At 39.1% G+C, this 15718-nt stretch overlaps 4 protein-coding genes across 5 annotated transcripts in view; 3 read left to right on the forward strand and 1 right to left on the reverse strand.

Moving 5' to 3' along the window:
* Window positions 1-1140, reverse strand: part of lmtk2 (lemur tyrosine kinase 2) — a 31430-nt gene extending 30290 nt beyond the window's left edge. Inside the window, exons 1-2 of one of the 2 annotated variants that reach the window (XM_042504367.1) lie at window positions 926-1140; window positions 653-801 (exon numbers count right to left, since the gene is read on the reverse strand). In XM_042504367.1, coding sequence (XP_042360301.1) covers window positions 653-755 — 103 coding nt within the window. In that variant the 5' untranslated portion in view covers window positions 756-801; window positions 926-1140. Of the gene's footprint in view, window positions 1-652 lie in introns of both variants that reach the window. The other variant, XM_042504366.1, reaches the window with a different exon arrangement.
* A 1680-nt stretch (window positions 1141-2820) lies between these two features.
* On the forward strand, window positions 2821-5351 carry pvalb5 (parvalbumin 5). The gene is made up of 5 exons (XM_042504753.1): window positions 2821-2924; window positions 3466-3542; window positions 4552-4684; window positions 4957-5066; window positions 5329-5351. Exons 2-5 carry the CDS (start codon window positions 3482-3484, stop codon window positions 5349-5351), a joined length of 327 nt encoding a protein of 108 aa, XP_042360687.1. The 5' UTR covers window positions 2821-2924; window positions 3466-3481.
* A 2630-nt stretch (window positions 5352-7981) lies between these two features.
* On the forward strand, window positions 7982-10327 carry LOC121956500 (parvalbumin beta-like). Its single transcript, XM_042504752.1, has 5 exons — window positions 7982-8033; window positions 8848-8916; window positions 9154-9286; window positions 9660-9769; window positions 10036-10327. Exons 2-5 carry the CDS (start codon window positions 8856-8858, stop codon window positions 10059-10061), a joined length of 330 nt encoding a protein of 109 aa, XP_042360686.1. The 5' UTR covers window positions 7982-8033; window positions 8848-8855; the 3' UTR covers window positions 10062-10327.
* Window positions 10328-11889: 1562 nt separating this feature from the next.
* Window positions 11890-14683, forward strand: LOC121956448 (parvalbumin beta-like). The gene is made up of 5 exons (XM_042504658.1): window positions 11890-11987; window positions 12556-12622; window positions 13420-13552; window positions 14181-14290; window positions 14390-14683. The coding sequence occupies exons 2-5, from the start codon at window positions 12562-12564 to the stop codon at window positions 14413-14415; spliced, it is 330 nt and encodes a 109-aa protein (XP_042360592.1). The 5' UTR covers window positions 11890-11987; window positions 12556-12561; the 3' UTR covers window positions 14416-14683.
* The last annotated feature ends 1035 nt before the right edge of the window (window positions 14684-15718 follow it).

The following is a 15718-nucleotide window of genomic DNA, read 5'->3' on the forward strand; positions in this document are numbered from 1 at the left end:
CTATTATCAACATAAAAGAGGTTATTCCAGGTTCACTTCACAACAAAAAAACAGTGTTTCCATGCTGGTAGGCCAACATCCAGTCTATTGTCCCATAAACTTGGTTAAATGTCAATGACTGGACCAACCCAACTGACAAATTAACATCTCTGTACCTGAAGATACAATAAACTGTGCTGTGTTAACCCAGGCACGTCACTGCTACTCCGTGGTTAACTAATCCGTGTTAAATATAACACTTATTAACCCAGGCCAGGTTAAAAAGTGTTTCCTGAGTTTTGGTAGAGGAAAAATGTGAGAATTGTGTTATCAGTTTGCTATTAGCAGAGTCGTGACGATGACATGATGTAACTATAAGCATTATTCAAAGCTTCACCAGTCCATATTAACTGCTAAACAGAAATGGTTACTATGATTTTATCAGTGTCAATAAACAATATTCAGTTCGTTCAAATATCCATAACAGTCTTCACTGGTTAGCATCAAGCTGTTGTGTTGTTAGCTTTTAGCTGCTGATTAGCAACAACTACCCCAGCCAGCGAATATTAGCTAACAGAAACATCTGCTAACTAAGCAGCTGGGTGGACAGGAGTTTTAGTGAATGAACAAACACTCGTTTAGCACTGTATCAGCTTACAGTCAGCTGTCTCACCTGATTTGTGAGGATACTGAAGAGGGGCACCTTCAGACAGCCAAAACGCCGACAGGAAAATCCCACTGGCCATCAACAAAACATATCCATGGCGGCTCTCCATCCTCCTAGCTTAGCTAACAAAATGTTAGCTAGTTGGAATCGTCGTCCTAAACAATAAATGGCTGATTTAATACTAAGTGGCGTGTTTCAACCATTGATAATCAGCTTAACGTCAGCGTTGGGCTACATAAACAAGCATTTTTTTCTGTCTGTTTAACGTTAGCTACTTACTGTTAGCCCGCTAACTAGCTTCAGCTAGCATGTTAATGCTAACAGTTTCAGCTGACGACAGCAACTACGAAATGTAGTGTTCCGTTGTCCATAGAGACAAAAGCAGCGATCACCTTTCACGACCTATCATATTTGTTATGTGTACATTCTAGTTATTAAATGAACCTAGCTAAACGAAATAAATCAATAGCCCTGACTATCATGAAACACCTCCCCTCCACAGCGCCATGTTCCTGTACAACGTCACATCACGGAATGAGGCGTAAATCCGCAAGTGATTGACAAGTTATCCAGCCAATCACAACGAAGAATTCCCTTGCGTTTAACGCGCAGAGCCAATCAGCTTCGAGCTTTATTATCAGTCACTTAAATCCAGTGCTTTGTATCAAAGCTGAAGAAAGCTTTTTTCATACAGTCACTCGCCAACCATGTGAGCAGCGTAATAGAGATTGGGAAAGGCGACCAGTCTGTAATAAATGTTTATTTTTGGGTTTACGGCCAACCATAAACTGTCAAGCAGCATTTAACAGGTGGACAGGGTAATTTGACTGGTGTGCTTATGCTGGCTCAAGCATTTCTTGAGGATTTATGTTTTATTGTCTTTCTTATGTCCTCTGATATTCCATTTTATATTCTGTTATTAAATACTCACAGCCAAACAAAAAAATCAAACTTTTTTTTTTAATCACAATAGCTACAAATGTTGAGAAGATGGTCTTGAAAACACAAGATGGCATGTGTTATGAAGACAGCCGCACCTCCATGCATCTGTTTTTCCTTAAAGAAAATATCACTGCAATTATTGTAATGCTCTGTGTATGCTTTTTAACATTATAAAAACACTTGTTTATTCTTGGTTATACACATTTGTTGATGTCAGTTTGCCTACTCTGTCTCGATATGAAACCTTATGTATCGACATGTGTGCAGGCTTTTTGTCTCAGAAATTGTATTATTCAGACCCTGACCAATCCTGAGCTGAGCTCAGTCTGGTTTTCATCCAGACTGTGGAGCCACTGCTGCTCAAGTTTGTTTGTGGGTACAGTCGCTTGATGTTTATGTTTTTTATATGAACTTGAATAATGTAGTGTTGTGTATTTCCAGTTGTTTTTTTTAATCATATTTATTGTATCTTTTGTATTTATGTATAAAGACTATTGTCTGATGTTATGTGGTACACTACATACCTTTATCTATATCCATAATAAAGTAATAATAATTATTATTATTATTATTATTTTTAATAGTAGTAGTAGTAGTAGTAGTGGTGGTAGTAGTAATTATATCTAAAACTCACAACATAACAGTTGTTATTCATGTATCTTATTGCACTTCTTTGGTAATTAATTGAGAAAAATATTTACTAAATTAAATACACATAGTTGATCCCTTAATGTCATTTGCTTAAATGCTCTGCATTACTTGAGTTCAGATGCTTCTGTTTTATATTATCATTCCTTACCAATAATTCCTTACAAAACTTTTTTTAAAAAATGAACCTTTCTTTTTCTGTAAATGTAAAGCACATTGGGTTTCTTTGTAATGAAATGTGCTCTCATTAAAGTTGCCTTGCCTTGCCTAATAATAAAATGAACAATAGTAAAGCCATTAGTTGCTGTAGCAATAGCAATAAAAGAAGTACTATAACACAAATATCATATTTTCAAAAATATGGAGACTCGTAAAAATGCATGTTTATTCATGATTATCAGATGGAAGTGTGTTTATTTTTCCCGTATTTGTTTTTTCTTATGCCTGCAAGTTTGCACAACAATATGAGTGAGAAAATTATCTGCTCTGATTAACTGATGAAGGAGGAGGAGGCATTCTGTGGCGTGGGGGAAATCTCCCTGGGTTTGAGGACAGATACGTCAGGTTGCTTCTTGCGCTCCGGATCACGAAGCTGCAAGAGAGTGTTGGTGGCTTATAAGCACAAAGCAAGAGAAGCACAGATCTGCACATCACAGGCTCAGAGAGTGCAAACCTCACCCGAAGCACGGTGAGTACCAAGGTTTTTTCTTGCAAATTCATGTATGCCAATGTTTGTGTGACGATAGCTGGCAGTTCTTTGTGTGTTTGTGCCTTGGAGCATCTCAGGTCTTTTATTTTAAATAAAGAGGGCATTAAAATAAAAACATAGGGCATTCAACCCTCTTTGTGTTTGCTCCTGCAAGTTGCAACAACTTTGATTTTGTGAAACAAAGCTTGGGTCATCACAGAATTCTCATATGAATTAAATTATGTCATAAGATGTATGTATATGTGTTTCTTTATCTGAGATAATGCAGTTATATATTTTGTTAATCTAGTTGTCTCATTGTCAAAATGACACAACCCCACTGATTAAAGACCCAACTCAGCACCTTGTTTTTGACAGTGCTGGTGTAAGGAAGACAGTCCAACAGAGGAATGATTTTGGTCAATATATCCACAAATTTTAATCTGACAGAGACTGTAATCTGACAGCAGAAAACACCTGCACCAGTTTCATTTACTGTCACTTTGCGTTTCCTTTGTGCGTGTGTGTTTGCACCCCTCAGGCAGCTACAGAGGACCATGGCATTTGCAGGGATGCTGAGCGACGAGGACATCAAGGCTGCAGTCCAGGCTTGTCAAGGTGAGTCAGACGGCTCACACACACTCACACACATGCAAGGGAGACACACACTTTGCAAGCATCTAATGATTAACGCAAGAACACATAACACAAAGTGAATATGAATCCTCTCACATATTGCACAGAGAGAGAGAGACTGTTAAACCCACTCCCACAAGGGATACCTGCATGATGTGTTTTTCACAGTGGGGACAGGGAGCCTGCAGGTAACCTGGCAGCCATGTGGCAGGAGAGCAGTCACCACCCAGATACCAAAGTGTTTATGTTGAGACGACCAAATCACATACAGCCCCTCACATCCCAGAGCACTTAATCATTTATCTCTAGCAATTATGTTTGCATGACAAAGCAGACACAGCTCAGCCCCTCAGATGAAAACCAAATGTCAGCGCTTATATGCCCTTTATTAAAAAACCCACTCTGGTGGCAATGTTTTAAGCAAAATAACATTCAAACTTTGTATTTTTTTTCATGCATTAATAAAAGGAGGTAACATGATATAATTTATTTGAAGTGATGATAAACTGATAAAATTGGGTATGGCAGAAAAATCACTTTAGGGTTAAAATTTTCTTCCATTATTGTAAGATTTCATTTTAAAATCTGTGTGGAAATCTTATAATTTCACATATTAGCTGCAAATCGTATTCATCGGATCATTTTCAATTACATCCTAGATGGGATTTTCCACATTGAACAGCTTGATAAATAAGGGGCTTTTAACATTTAGGTTTGCATTCGGCCCATGGGCGAAATTCTGCGTGCTTTGACTGTTTCAATGGCATAATGACATAGCCTATAATGGTATAAGACAGTGATGCGCTACAGGGTGTATATCGGTAAATGTCATCAGTTGAAGAATGAAAGTCATCTGAGCGAATGAGTTAATGCGACATCCCTATTCAGTGCCTCGCCATTCTTGCTTTCTTGTCATTCTGGGATCGACCTCTCACTCCCACATCTGTCTGCCTCTTTTGCTCTCTTCGTCTCTCTCTTTCTGCCTCTGTAGCTCCAGGCACATTCAACTTCAAGTCATTCTTTGCACAAGTGGGACTGACCGGCTCGTCTGAGGCAGAGGGGAAAAAAGTGTTTACAGTGTTGGACCAGGACAGGAGTGGATACATTGAGGAGGAGGAGCTCAAGTAAGTGTTTGTCTTTGTGCATGTGTGCTACATCTGTGTTGTAACTCCCTTGTGATGGCCCACAGGCAGAGGTCAGTGTATGAATGGAGCAGCATTACTGCTGTGAATGAACTCAGTAATACATGAAGGGGAGGGCTGGCGAGTGAGTGATGGGGAGGGGGATAGAAACTGCTAAGAAAGGCCTAAAGGGGGAGAAAATGGCATCAGAAAAGATAACGTCTATGATGATATAAGTTTGAACTTATCACTGGTATTTTTTGTGCACCCATCAGACTGTTCCTTCAGAATTTCTCTCCGGGGGCGAGGGAGCTGACTGTGGCTGAGACCAAGGCTCTGATGGCTGCAGGCGATAAGGACGGAGATGGCAAGATTGGGATGGAAGGTGTGAGCATGTAAAACATCTAAAAAAAACTGTCAGCAGATGAGATAGGGAGCTGTGTGTGCAGGGGAGCTGTCCATTACTTAGTGCTGAAATTGCAGTCCATAAAAAGCACATACAAGACCACTATAAAAGTATGCATAGATTAATTTGATGTTTGTTTAGTCATCATGCTTCTCCATAATGCTGTATGACACTGGCTGCTTGCCTGAGGAAATATGTCGAATCTCTACCTAAAGCCATTGTTTCTTTTTCTCCTCCACAGAGTTCTGTGATATCCTGAAATAAAGAGAAGACACATCTCTGACCATGACTGTCTTTCCCTATTTTAAGATAAAGGGTTTCGTATGGAAATCCTGGTTTTCCAGATTGTTTGATGCAAAGACCAGAAACTTCGGATATTCTCTACCTGCCTGCTGCTCTCCCTGTTTATGTGATACAGTAATGCGTAAGATGTTTGGTGGACAGTCAGCTGAGGCTGGATATTGGTTGTATGTGTGTTTAATTAAACGGATACCTGGAATGAGTTAATAAATGTTTTGGAGATGTGACATCACTGTTTGCTGGTGTATTTTTTTAATCTGCCTTTTATAGCTAATGTATTAAGTGTCTAAAATAGGCCTTAACATTTCATTAATGCTTTCTGTAATGGCTTACATAATAACAGGTGAAAATATACAGCTTAAAATGACAATTGCCTTTCTCAAGTTTATGCACAAAAACTAGAATCAAACAGGAAATATTATGATAAAGTATACTGAGTGCCTGGAGTTGGAGCTGACCCTGGCTCAGACCCAGGAGCTCAAAGTGTTAGGGGGCCATCCTAGCCTTCACATGCAAAATGTCACTTGAAGAGACACGTACTGACATGGGGGTGACTCGATGCGTCCACAAAGAGGCCCAGAAAGACTACTGAGATATACCAGCAGCTGCGAAGAGACACAAAGAGACTCAAAAAAGCGACGTACAGGTGGAACAATACCACAAAAAGACAAAATGCCTTCAAAGACACGCAAAGCGACTACAAAGAAACTCAAAAATGAGTACAAAGACAAAAAACATGACTAAAAAAGACACAAAATAACTAAAAAGAAACACAAAATGACTACAAAGAGACTTAAAATGACTACAAATAGATGTAAACAACTACAAGATACAAAAAGACTACTTACAAAACAACTACAAAGAGAAATAAACAACTATAAAGAGACTCAAAATGTCTAAATGATTGCAAAGAAACACAAAACAGCTAAAAAGAGCCTAAAAATGTATATAAAGAGTGCAGAGAAACTACAAAAAGACTCAAAATGATCACTTAGAGCCTCTCATGGAAGTGCCTTGGTGATTGATGTTAGCAACAATGCACAGTCATTGGCATAACTTCACAGAATCACACTCTGATTCACTGCTGCAGTGTTTCAGAACCACTCAGAGTCCAATTTCACCACTTTTGAGAAAATAACTTATTTTAAATTGGTGGAATTTTGCATTTTAAATGTATGGGCCTCCCCCACCTCAAAATTCTCCACATTTTCTTTATTAGGATCATTACTGCCTTCTGCTGGACAGATTTCAAATTCCTGTAGACCCAGGTAGAAATGTCTACCATAATTATGATGAAATACTTTTGATTTGTATTTTTTTTTTGTTACAAAACGGATATGCCTGAGACTGAGGTTTAAATGACCTAAGGGTTAATAGTCTAGTGTTCAAATTCAATGAAGAGGTCCTAAAGCCCACAAAAACACAGTCACATCTGGCTGACAAAAACACTGAGTAAAGGGTGTTTATGTTTGGATCAATAAAGTTATTAATATGTGATGAAAATTGAGCTGAACTTTGTGTTACAGCAGCGCATCACAGCAAAATGAGCTGTCAAATATTGCCAACGTGTTCACGTGTTCACGCATGCAATCATCGAGCACGCAAAAATAATCTGGATGATTGGTGCGTCCTACTAAGGACAGGAACACGGTGGTGGTAGGCCCCAGGCGCTTGCTGTCCCGGTCTGTCCCTTGAGTTTAAGTGAACCACATGCAAACATACGTACTTTTAGCTATAATGTCACAGGACAGCAGATACCTGTCATCTGAGACCATCTCATGGAGGTGGTGCAACTCCCAATGCTTCAGATGCATGAGCCTGACTCAATTTAGCTATAATGACCTCATGATGAAATTAATGATATATTGAAAATAAAAAGCAATTTAATTCTGAGCATACAGTGCAGAAATGATATCAAATGTAGTTGGTTTTATTGAAGATAAAATATGTCATAAAGTAAAGCTCTATTATGTTGTATAGAAAGCATTTTAGATAATTAACATACACAAATTTAAAGTCGAAGCAGTCCATCACATAGGGCCTCAATAATCATATATGAGGAGATAAAACGCAACAGTGTTTTTGAGGTCAGTATCGAAGCAAAACCTCCACATCCATTGAGTGGCTTCTTATATTTCATCTTAATGAACTAAGCCCGCGAATTCAACATTTCCCCTGTTCATTAAGAAAGTGAACAGCTGTTAGAACTGGCAGCGACTCCATGCTGATTCACTGACTCCAGATAAGTTAGGGGATCTGACCGCGACCCGTGGCACATCCACTCTCATGCAATGGTTTTATTAATATTTCTAAAACGAAATTTACAACATCAGATTCAGCATCTTGAGTGTTGGTTGTAAATCATATGGGCGCAACATGTAGTCAGTGAGCAGCGTTTCAGGTTTCCACACTTCCAGCTATAGGCCTCCGCACACGCACACATGGTGCATCCTCATTTGTTCGCCTAAAAATAGGTCCAGACTACTAGACACATTTTTTCGAAACCCATGCATCTCGGTACCTGATACTGAGACTCAAATCTCTGTAAATGGTGTTGCTCGAGGATATATAAGAGAGAGGCAAACGCTGCTTGTGGCATTCACTCGAGTCCGCCTTGGTTTTCACTCGCCTCAACGCAACCCAAAGGTGAGTGAGGCCTGCTTCTTGCAGCGCGCGCTGGGAGGAGGAGAAGGGACTGAGACAAGGAGATCCTCTTGGACTATAACTGTAGGGAGGAACGGGACATAGAGAGAAAACTACACGGACCCACAGGACGATTTAATCAGTGCTAAAAGGAGGCCATCTGATTTCAAAGGATCAACGTTTGTGGATAATTGCGCGATTTATTTTAACTGGATGAAGTAAAAAAAAAAATCACATCCAGACGCGTTTGACATCTCTGCATTTCCTCAGCTGCGTTGTTTATTTGTGGCAGTGATTCAGGTTTGGCCTCAGTGGGAGCATCATCTATTTAGTGCCATGGCAGCGTTGGGATAAACAGAACCTGAGATGACATCCGGAAGCAAAGAGTAGCTCTTTAGCTCATTAAAAAAAACAGGAGCGGGGATGCTGCATGGCAGTTTTTGCAAATTAAAGCAATTAATTAATTTTATAATGAGCAAAACAAACAAGTGGCTTTGAACATTTTTATGTTTTTAGATGCTTTTCAATACAGTAACTTCACTTCTTTTGTGAAGCTAGAGAGGGACTTTGAAGTTAATGTTTGGCCACTGATGCATGATTTTAGGCTCACTTTTATGACTTAAAAACTCCACTGAGTCATCGAACCATCTGAATACTTCTCAAAAAATCACAATGTCTTAGGCCCTCAAAGTAGCAGAATCTCCTAGATACAAAATGTTACCAAAATGCTTTAAACGAGGATCTGTGGAGCACAATCATATGATTTTGCAGGATTTGTGATGCTTATACTAACTCTGAGTCTTTTTTCCTCCATCAGAATAAAAAATGGCCTTCGCTGGTGTTCTCAATGATGCTGATGTCAAAGCCGCCCTTGACGGCTGCGCAGGTGAGCTTCATTTCAGCGTAGCACACATTTTATTTAAACAGGAAACGCACACTTTACCCTCATTGCAATTATCTGGATATTATGAATTCTCACTACAAATGCATAATTGATTAAAACAGCTACAAACTGGCTCACAAAATAAGCTTTCAGCAACAGTTATTCTATCAAATCAACACTAAAGTACTATATATGTGCCTATATATGCGGTCTGTCATGGTGTTAAAATGTGTGTTCCAGCCGCTGACTCCTTCGACCACAAGAAGTTCTTCAAGGCATGCGGCATGTCCGGCAAGTCCGCCGATGATGTCAAGAAGGCCTTCAAAATCATTGACCAGGACAACAGCGGCTTCATTGAGGAGGAGGAGCTGAAGTAAGACACTTGAGAAATGCACACTTGAGCAAGCAATGCCTCTGTGGTCCAAAAATATGCACAAAATCTCATATTACTGAAGCTTTGAGAAAAACACTGGGTAGCTGTACATGTTCCCTTAGTTTGGACATTTTTTTGGTATAGCTTGGCTTTAATGTGGGGGTCAAACTACCCACTTACTGACACCAAAGAGGCTAAAGAAAGGCCATGTTTAATGAAGCCTAAAGGTTTTACGACTTTGTACTTCTAAATTACATTCTGCCTTAACATCTCAAACCCAAAAGGTGCTTTTAAGGAAACTCAATCTGCACCAAATCAAATCAATACAGTCGGATTTATAGTTTTAACTCATGTTGTTTTGTCCACCCCTCAGGCTGTTCCTGCAGAACTTCTCTGCTGGTGCCAGAGCACTCACTGACAAGGAGACCAAGACTTTCCTCGCCGCTGGTGACAGTGATGGTGATGGCAAGATCGGAGTTGATGGTGAGAGTTCTTTCTTTCTTTGAGCAGACTTTCCTACATGTCTTTGAATGTAGAAGAACTCGGAAAAGACATACAATGCTCATGCTAACTGGCAATGGACTCTTATTTGAGATTTAACATCCAAACACATACTTCCAATATCTGCATAGGCTCAAAGTCTTGGTCAGAGATTGGATCCCATTAGTCTAGATCATAACACCATGATGACATCATTATCTGAATACATTTTGTTCACTACTAATGGCAGTTTTATTCTACTTTCACAGAGTTTGCTGCCCTTGTAAAGGCATAAATTTCCTTGACCAAGATCCACTTCTTTTCACGGAACTGCAAACTCCTTTCAAGATTCAGTAATCATCAGCTGAAAGAATATTTTTTATACCTTATTTATGAGTTGCCTGCGGATTATTTCTCAACAAGGAACACATATTTTACTGTGAATGTTTCTCAGATGTGTTAAATTGTTCTGAAAATGACTTGTGCAAACTGTACAACACCATCTGCACTTTTGAGGAAGAGTGAAAAACCAGGAATAAATACTCTTTTGGTGTAAAGTAATCTCCTTCAGGTCAGTCGTCTTTGCATTGGTCGTGTGGTGTTTGATACAACCCACTGTATTCACATAGCAACGGTTATGTCAACACAATGGGTTGAGGTTGAGGCAACCTGCCAGGGATTTTGAATACCCGGGAGGTGCGGGTGAACCATCCTGCCTTGCACTTGTTCTCATAATTGGTTAATGAGAGGGGGAGAATAGCTGGACTGAGGCCATGAGCTGGCAAAACACATTGAGAATAGCCCTGGGGCTTTGCTTGTATACTTCCTGGATCCGCAAGGTTTGCGATGGATAGCTGTCACACATAGTGTAATTAGGTGGTCTATTCCAAGGTCTTTTTCTCCACCAACTGCTGAGTAGTCAATTAGATGATGTGCTGTGGCAACAGCAGGGCTATTAACAGCTACTGTTGCATCAGCAGGACCTTTGAAACTAGTGCATAGATGCAAATCTTCAGTGATTTGAGGACTTCTTAACAAATGATTCCTTTTTTTATGTAGTGGTTATATACATATTAGTCATAAACTGCTTACCAGCATGGGCATTTAAATAGGTTACCAGTCATATCATAATTCAAGGGGAAGCTATGAATGCTTGGGGAACTACATGTCAGCAATATGTAAACCCTCAACCCTATCAGATAACACCCAGAGCTTGTTACCATCAACCAGTGGTCATAACAGTAAGAGGCATGGTGACAGCACCTCACAAGGCAGTGCTGCCACCTACAGGTCAAAGCTATTCCCAGCATTACAAGTTGAGACAGAAACGCGAAGATGATGAGAATATCCTCCTCTTTTATACTCTGGTAGGGGGTTACAAAAAAGATACTTGCTGGCATTCCCTTGTGCTTTTAAACATTAACTAAAGCTCTGAGAATAACACAAATTGACTCCCAAAGACAAGGGGTCTCCAAAGGGGTTTCCAAAAAATCATTCAGTCCATTTTGGCTAATTTGAACCATAATAAAAGAAAAAAATCTTGCCAGTCAAACTGGGACTGAAATTTGGAATTTACACCACAATAACTGCTATGTGCTGGATTTGACTGTATATGTGTATATATATATATATATATATATATATATATATCATATACTATTAGAATAAAAAAACGCTCCCACATACAGGATGAATCTAACAAAACACACACGACTGCACTTCCACCACCAGGTACACTGCATCAGTGTTAAACAGAAAGAATACCCCAATAAATTCACAAATACAACAGTCCACGTCTCCCAAAAATAACAACATTTCACGAGAAAGAGCCAAAACAACCAATTAGAGCAACTTTCGCCAGCTCCAACGCATGCACGCTCCGCAACCTCTTGCATACCGTCGTGTGATTTTCAGCAGTATTTCCAATTCCTCCTTCTCAGCACTGCACAGGCCTATTCTTAGCAATAGGAGGGGGGCGATATTAAAGACTTCTTCAAACGCACCTTTTAAGCGTCTTCATTTGTGAAACTTAAAATAGACCCCTCTCTGGCCACAGGACGAATTTTCGCCACCCCCTTCTCGGCGGTGTCAGTTATCTTGTGCCTCAGATTTCGATGGAGTGAAACTATAAAAAGGTCACCGGGAGCACCGGGAAGATCACTGTAGTCGACTCAAGACTTGTCTGTATCATCTGTACCCACAAAGCAAAGACACAGGAGAGGTGAGTTTGAATGAAAAGGAGGAAAAAGAAAAGGATCCGCGCACAGGGCACAGCAGCATCACGCTTGGCATCTTTGAGATAATAGTTTTTCAACTTTAAATGTGGACTTCGCGCTGAGATGCAGCATCCAAAGAAAGAGTTTTGCGGTGTTTCTATTTTGTGCGGGAGCTGCATGAAGATATGGATTACTGCTGCTCAGACCTCCCAGCATCTTTAGAGGCGAAGCCTCTCGAATGGGATTTGGAGATGCAACATCAAACCACTCAGAAAGAAGTGGATTCAAATATGAAACGTTTCTATTCTATTTGGAATAAGTAACAGCATTTTTAAATTGAGAATTGGTGTGTTTTGGAACCTGTTATAGAAATGATGGCGTGCTGCTGTGTTGTTTTTAATCATAATGTGATTCACTACTGATGGGATAAAATAAACGAGTAAAGTGATTCATAAAGTCAGCCATCTGTAATACTTAAAGTGTCACACAAGGCTTTTATTACTTAACCATAATATGTCCAACTTTTGTATTGGAGTGTAGCCCATAATAATCGTTTGTATTTGATATTTGCAGATCGAAATGGCCTTCGCAGGTGTACTGAGTGATGCTGACATCGCTACAGCCCTGGATGGATGCAAAGGTAAAGTCATGTTTATTTGCATAGCACAAGAAGGACTGCAAAAACAGCTTAATAAAATAGTGACAAGGTTAATGAAAAGAAGAAAAAACATTTTTAGATTTTGCATTTTTAATTACATTTGCTAAACCAGATTTTGGACAGTGGTGCAAATTAGTTTTATATATATTAAGTATTTTTTGTATCAATTGGGGACATTTTGATTGGGCCTATACTATTACATTTATTATTTATTTAATTAAAAAAAAATTATATTACCCCCAAAATATTATATTGTATTTACCACCTTAGTCAGGGACTGTTATGTATTAATGGAGGGGAGAGGATGGTGCAAAACAGGGAAGGCGTTTCAAATAATCTTATAAGCACTGGGGAGGGAGGTCATGTTTTATTTTAAATATTCTCAAAACCCCAAGATCGGCAGGGGGGTTTTAATAGCCCATTTTCTTTAAAAAACCTCCAAAATCACAGCATTAATCATAGCCATGACTGTAAAATCTGATTATCTATGGTTGAGGGAGGGGTCATGATATGTAAAAAGAAAAAAAAAAAGGAGTCATGCTGCAGCTGCCACCTACTAATAACTGATAAAGTACAGTCCCTTTGTGTAGTTTATTTCAGTCATTTTCAAACGAATAACTCAAAAAGTACACACATAAAAAAAATTAACAATAATAAGTCATTACTTTTGAAGATGTAACATCCTCCCATGTGGCTTTGTGCTGGCCGCATCAGTGTGTCTGTTTGTCCAGCTGCTGTTTATTGTTACAGTAAATAAGACTTTAATGCATTTATTTCAGGCGAGGGCTCATTTGACCACAAGAAGTTCTTCAAGGCATGCGGCATGGCTGGCAAGACCGGTGATGACGTCAAGAAGGCCTTCGGCATCATTGACCAGGACAAGAGTGGTTTCATTGAGGAGGAGGAGCTGAAGTAAGACACAAGGGAACCCCACTTCCTTTGCCCTTAACAGTATGGGGGAGACATGAAGGAATATGGAGCCACAGGGTCAAGTTGCCAGTGACCTGTTTTATATTAACTCTTTCTTAACCTCCTTTTGGACACCTGGCTTATATTAATTACTGGAGGGAAATCAACATTATACACTCTAAAATAAGCATTATGTACTGTAACATCTGACAAGTTGATCTCATAAATAATCTTGGAAACCCATTACATTGAAAAAGTAAAGTAACTATTAATATTAATATATGTTTACTTTTTTATCCAAGTTTTATCTTTGCTCAATATATAGCTGTAATTACTTTTTAAAACTTAATTCCCTAATTTTGCAAAGTTATTGCAATTTAAAAATGACAATTTACTTACATTTTTCAAGGAAATCAATCTCCTAGATTTTTAAAGTAAAATCAACTTGTCAGATTTTACAGTGTAATGATTTTATTACATCCAATAAATAGCATATGCTGTTTGTTTGTTTTTAGCAGATGCCAACAGTGGCAGTTTATGGTCCTGCAATATTTCTGCAGCTTGCATGTGAAGTGTGTCTCCAATGGGAGATGGGGTCGGTGAACTAATCACGCACTGTGTTCATCTGCAGGCTGTTCCTGCAGAACTTCAAGAAAGATGCACGTGCACTGACTGATGCCGAGACCAAGGCTTTCCTGGCTGCTGGTGACACCGACGGTGACGGCAAGATTGGCGCTGAGGGTACTCCAGACTCTCATTGACTTTTTCTCACTGCAAACAGAATTGTATGGATGTTTTGGAAGACAAATGCCAACTGTATGCTCTCTTCTCTCCCTGCAGAGTTCGCTGCCATGGTTAAGGGATAAAGTGGCAACTGACCAACAACACCTGCTCTGATGGAACAACAAAGCCCACGTCGACCTCCCCTATTTTCATCTTAATATAAATAATTTTTATACATTTTCTCAAGAGACGTTTCCTCCTATGCAACACACTGTCCAAAAAATGATGATTGTGAATGTCGCTCGGTTGTGTTCATGTCTTAAATATGAATTTTGCTTACTGTAAAATTTATGATGCACTTTCCAGGTACAAACGGTAAAAAAGAATAAATATTCTTATACTGCGGTCTTATTGGGCTCTTATCCTTTCTGTGTGATTTGTGTTTTGTGAATTCATGAACATTTTACAAACTAAAAAGGGGATATATATGTTTCCATGGCATATAAAAGAAAAATAGCCTAATGAATGTAGAAAAGGAGAAATAAATTTAAATTGTAGCCTAATATGTACTAATTAATTCTATCTCTCTCTCTCTCACACACACACGCGCGCGCATACACGCACGCTCTGGATACACCTCAAATGCGCACGCACACTTCAACACAGTTTACACTTGTCCAGTCCTACAGATCCATCCTGCTGCCACTAGATGGCGCTACGTGCTTTAACTGTTGAAGTGTGGACAAGAGACATTACAGTAAATAATCTGACAATAAAACGAACTGTTTGGACATTTGATGCCCTGACTTAGAGCATTTCAGAACGAAGAGCCTCAAGAAAAGCATACATGCATAGATGAAATAATAATCATAATGATAGTAATAATTACAAGTTGGAAAATTATTCTTAAAACTATTATTTAGTAATCTGGTTGACTTTTGCCTGATTCCAGTTCAATATTTTTCTAGACACTGACTGATTGATGATGATTATTTGGGGTGAGATTTTGCAGACAGTTGCACAAAACATGAGCAGAAAACTCAAATCGTTTTATTTACAAAATCCCCACATTATTTTAAAATTGATAATGAGACTTGGGTGCAAAGATTAACACCTTGCAGTGTTGCCATATGGTAATGTGGAGTATGAGGAGGGTCTGACAGAGTTAAAAGACTGAATGAAGCGAAAGCAAAGTGCCAAGAACTGCAAGTTAATAGAATGGCAATTTGAGGCTGACTCCATAACAGAGTAAATGCCCATAGATCCCCACTGGTCACTTCCTCTCTTCAAAAAAAGCAACAACCAAAAAGCCAAACTCAATGCTGTAATATGGGAGCCTACAAAACAATGGGTGACTTCATGGTTGCTACAATTATTTTATACAGTATATGTTCACCCCCCAGATGACCATTTGTACATCAATTATTCACTCCATGATTTATTTGC

The sequence above is a fragment of the Plectropomus leopardus genome, chromosome 17 (assembly GCF_008729295.1).
Source record: "Plectropomus leopardus isolate mb chromosome 17, YSFRI_Pleo_2.0, whole genome shotgun sequence".
Lineage (NCBI taxonomy): Eukaryota > Metazoa > Chordata > Actinopteri > Perciformes > Serranidae > Plectropomus > Plectropomus leopardus.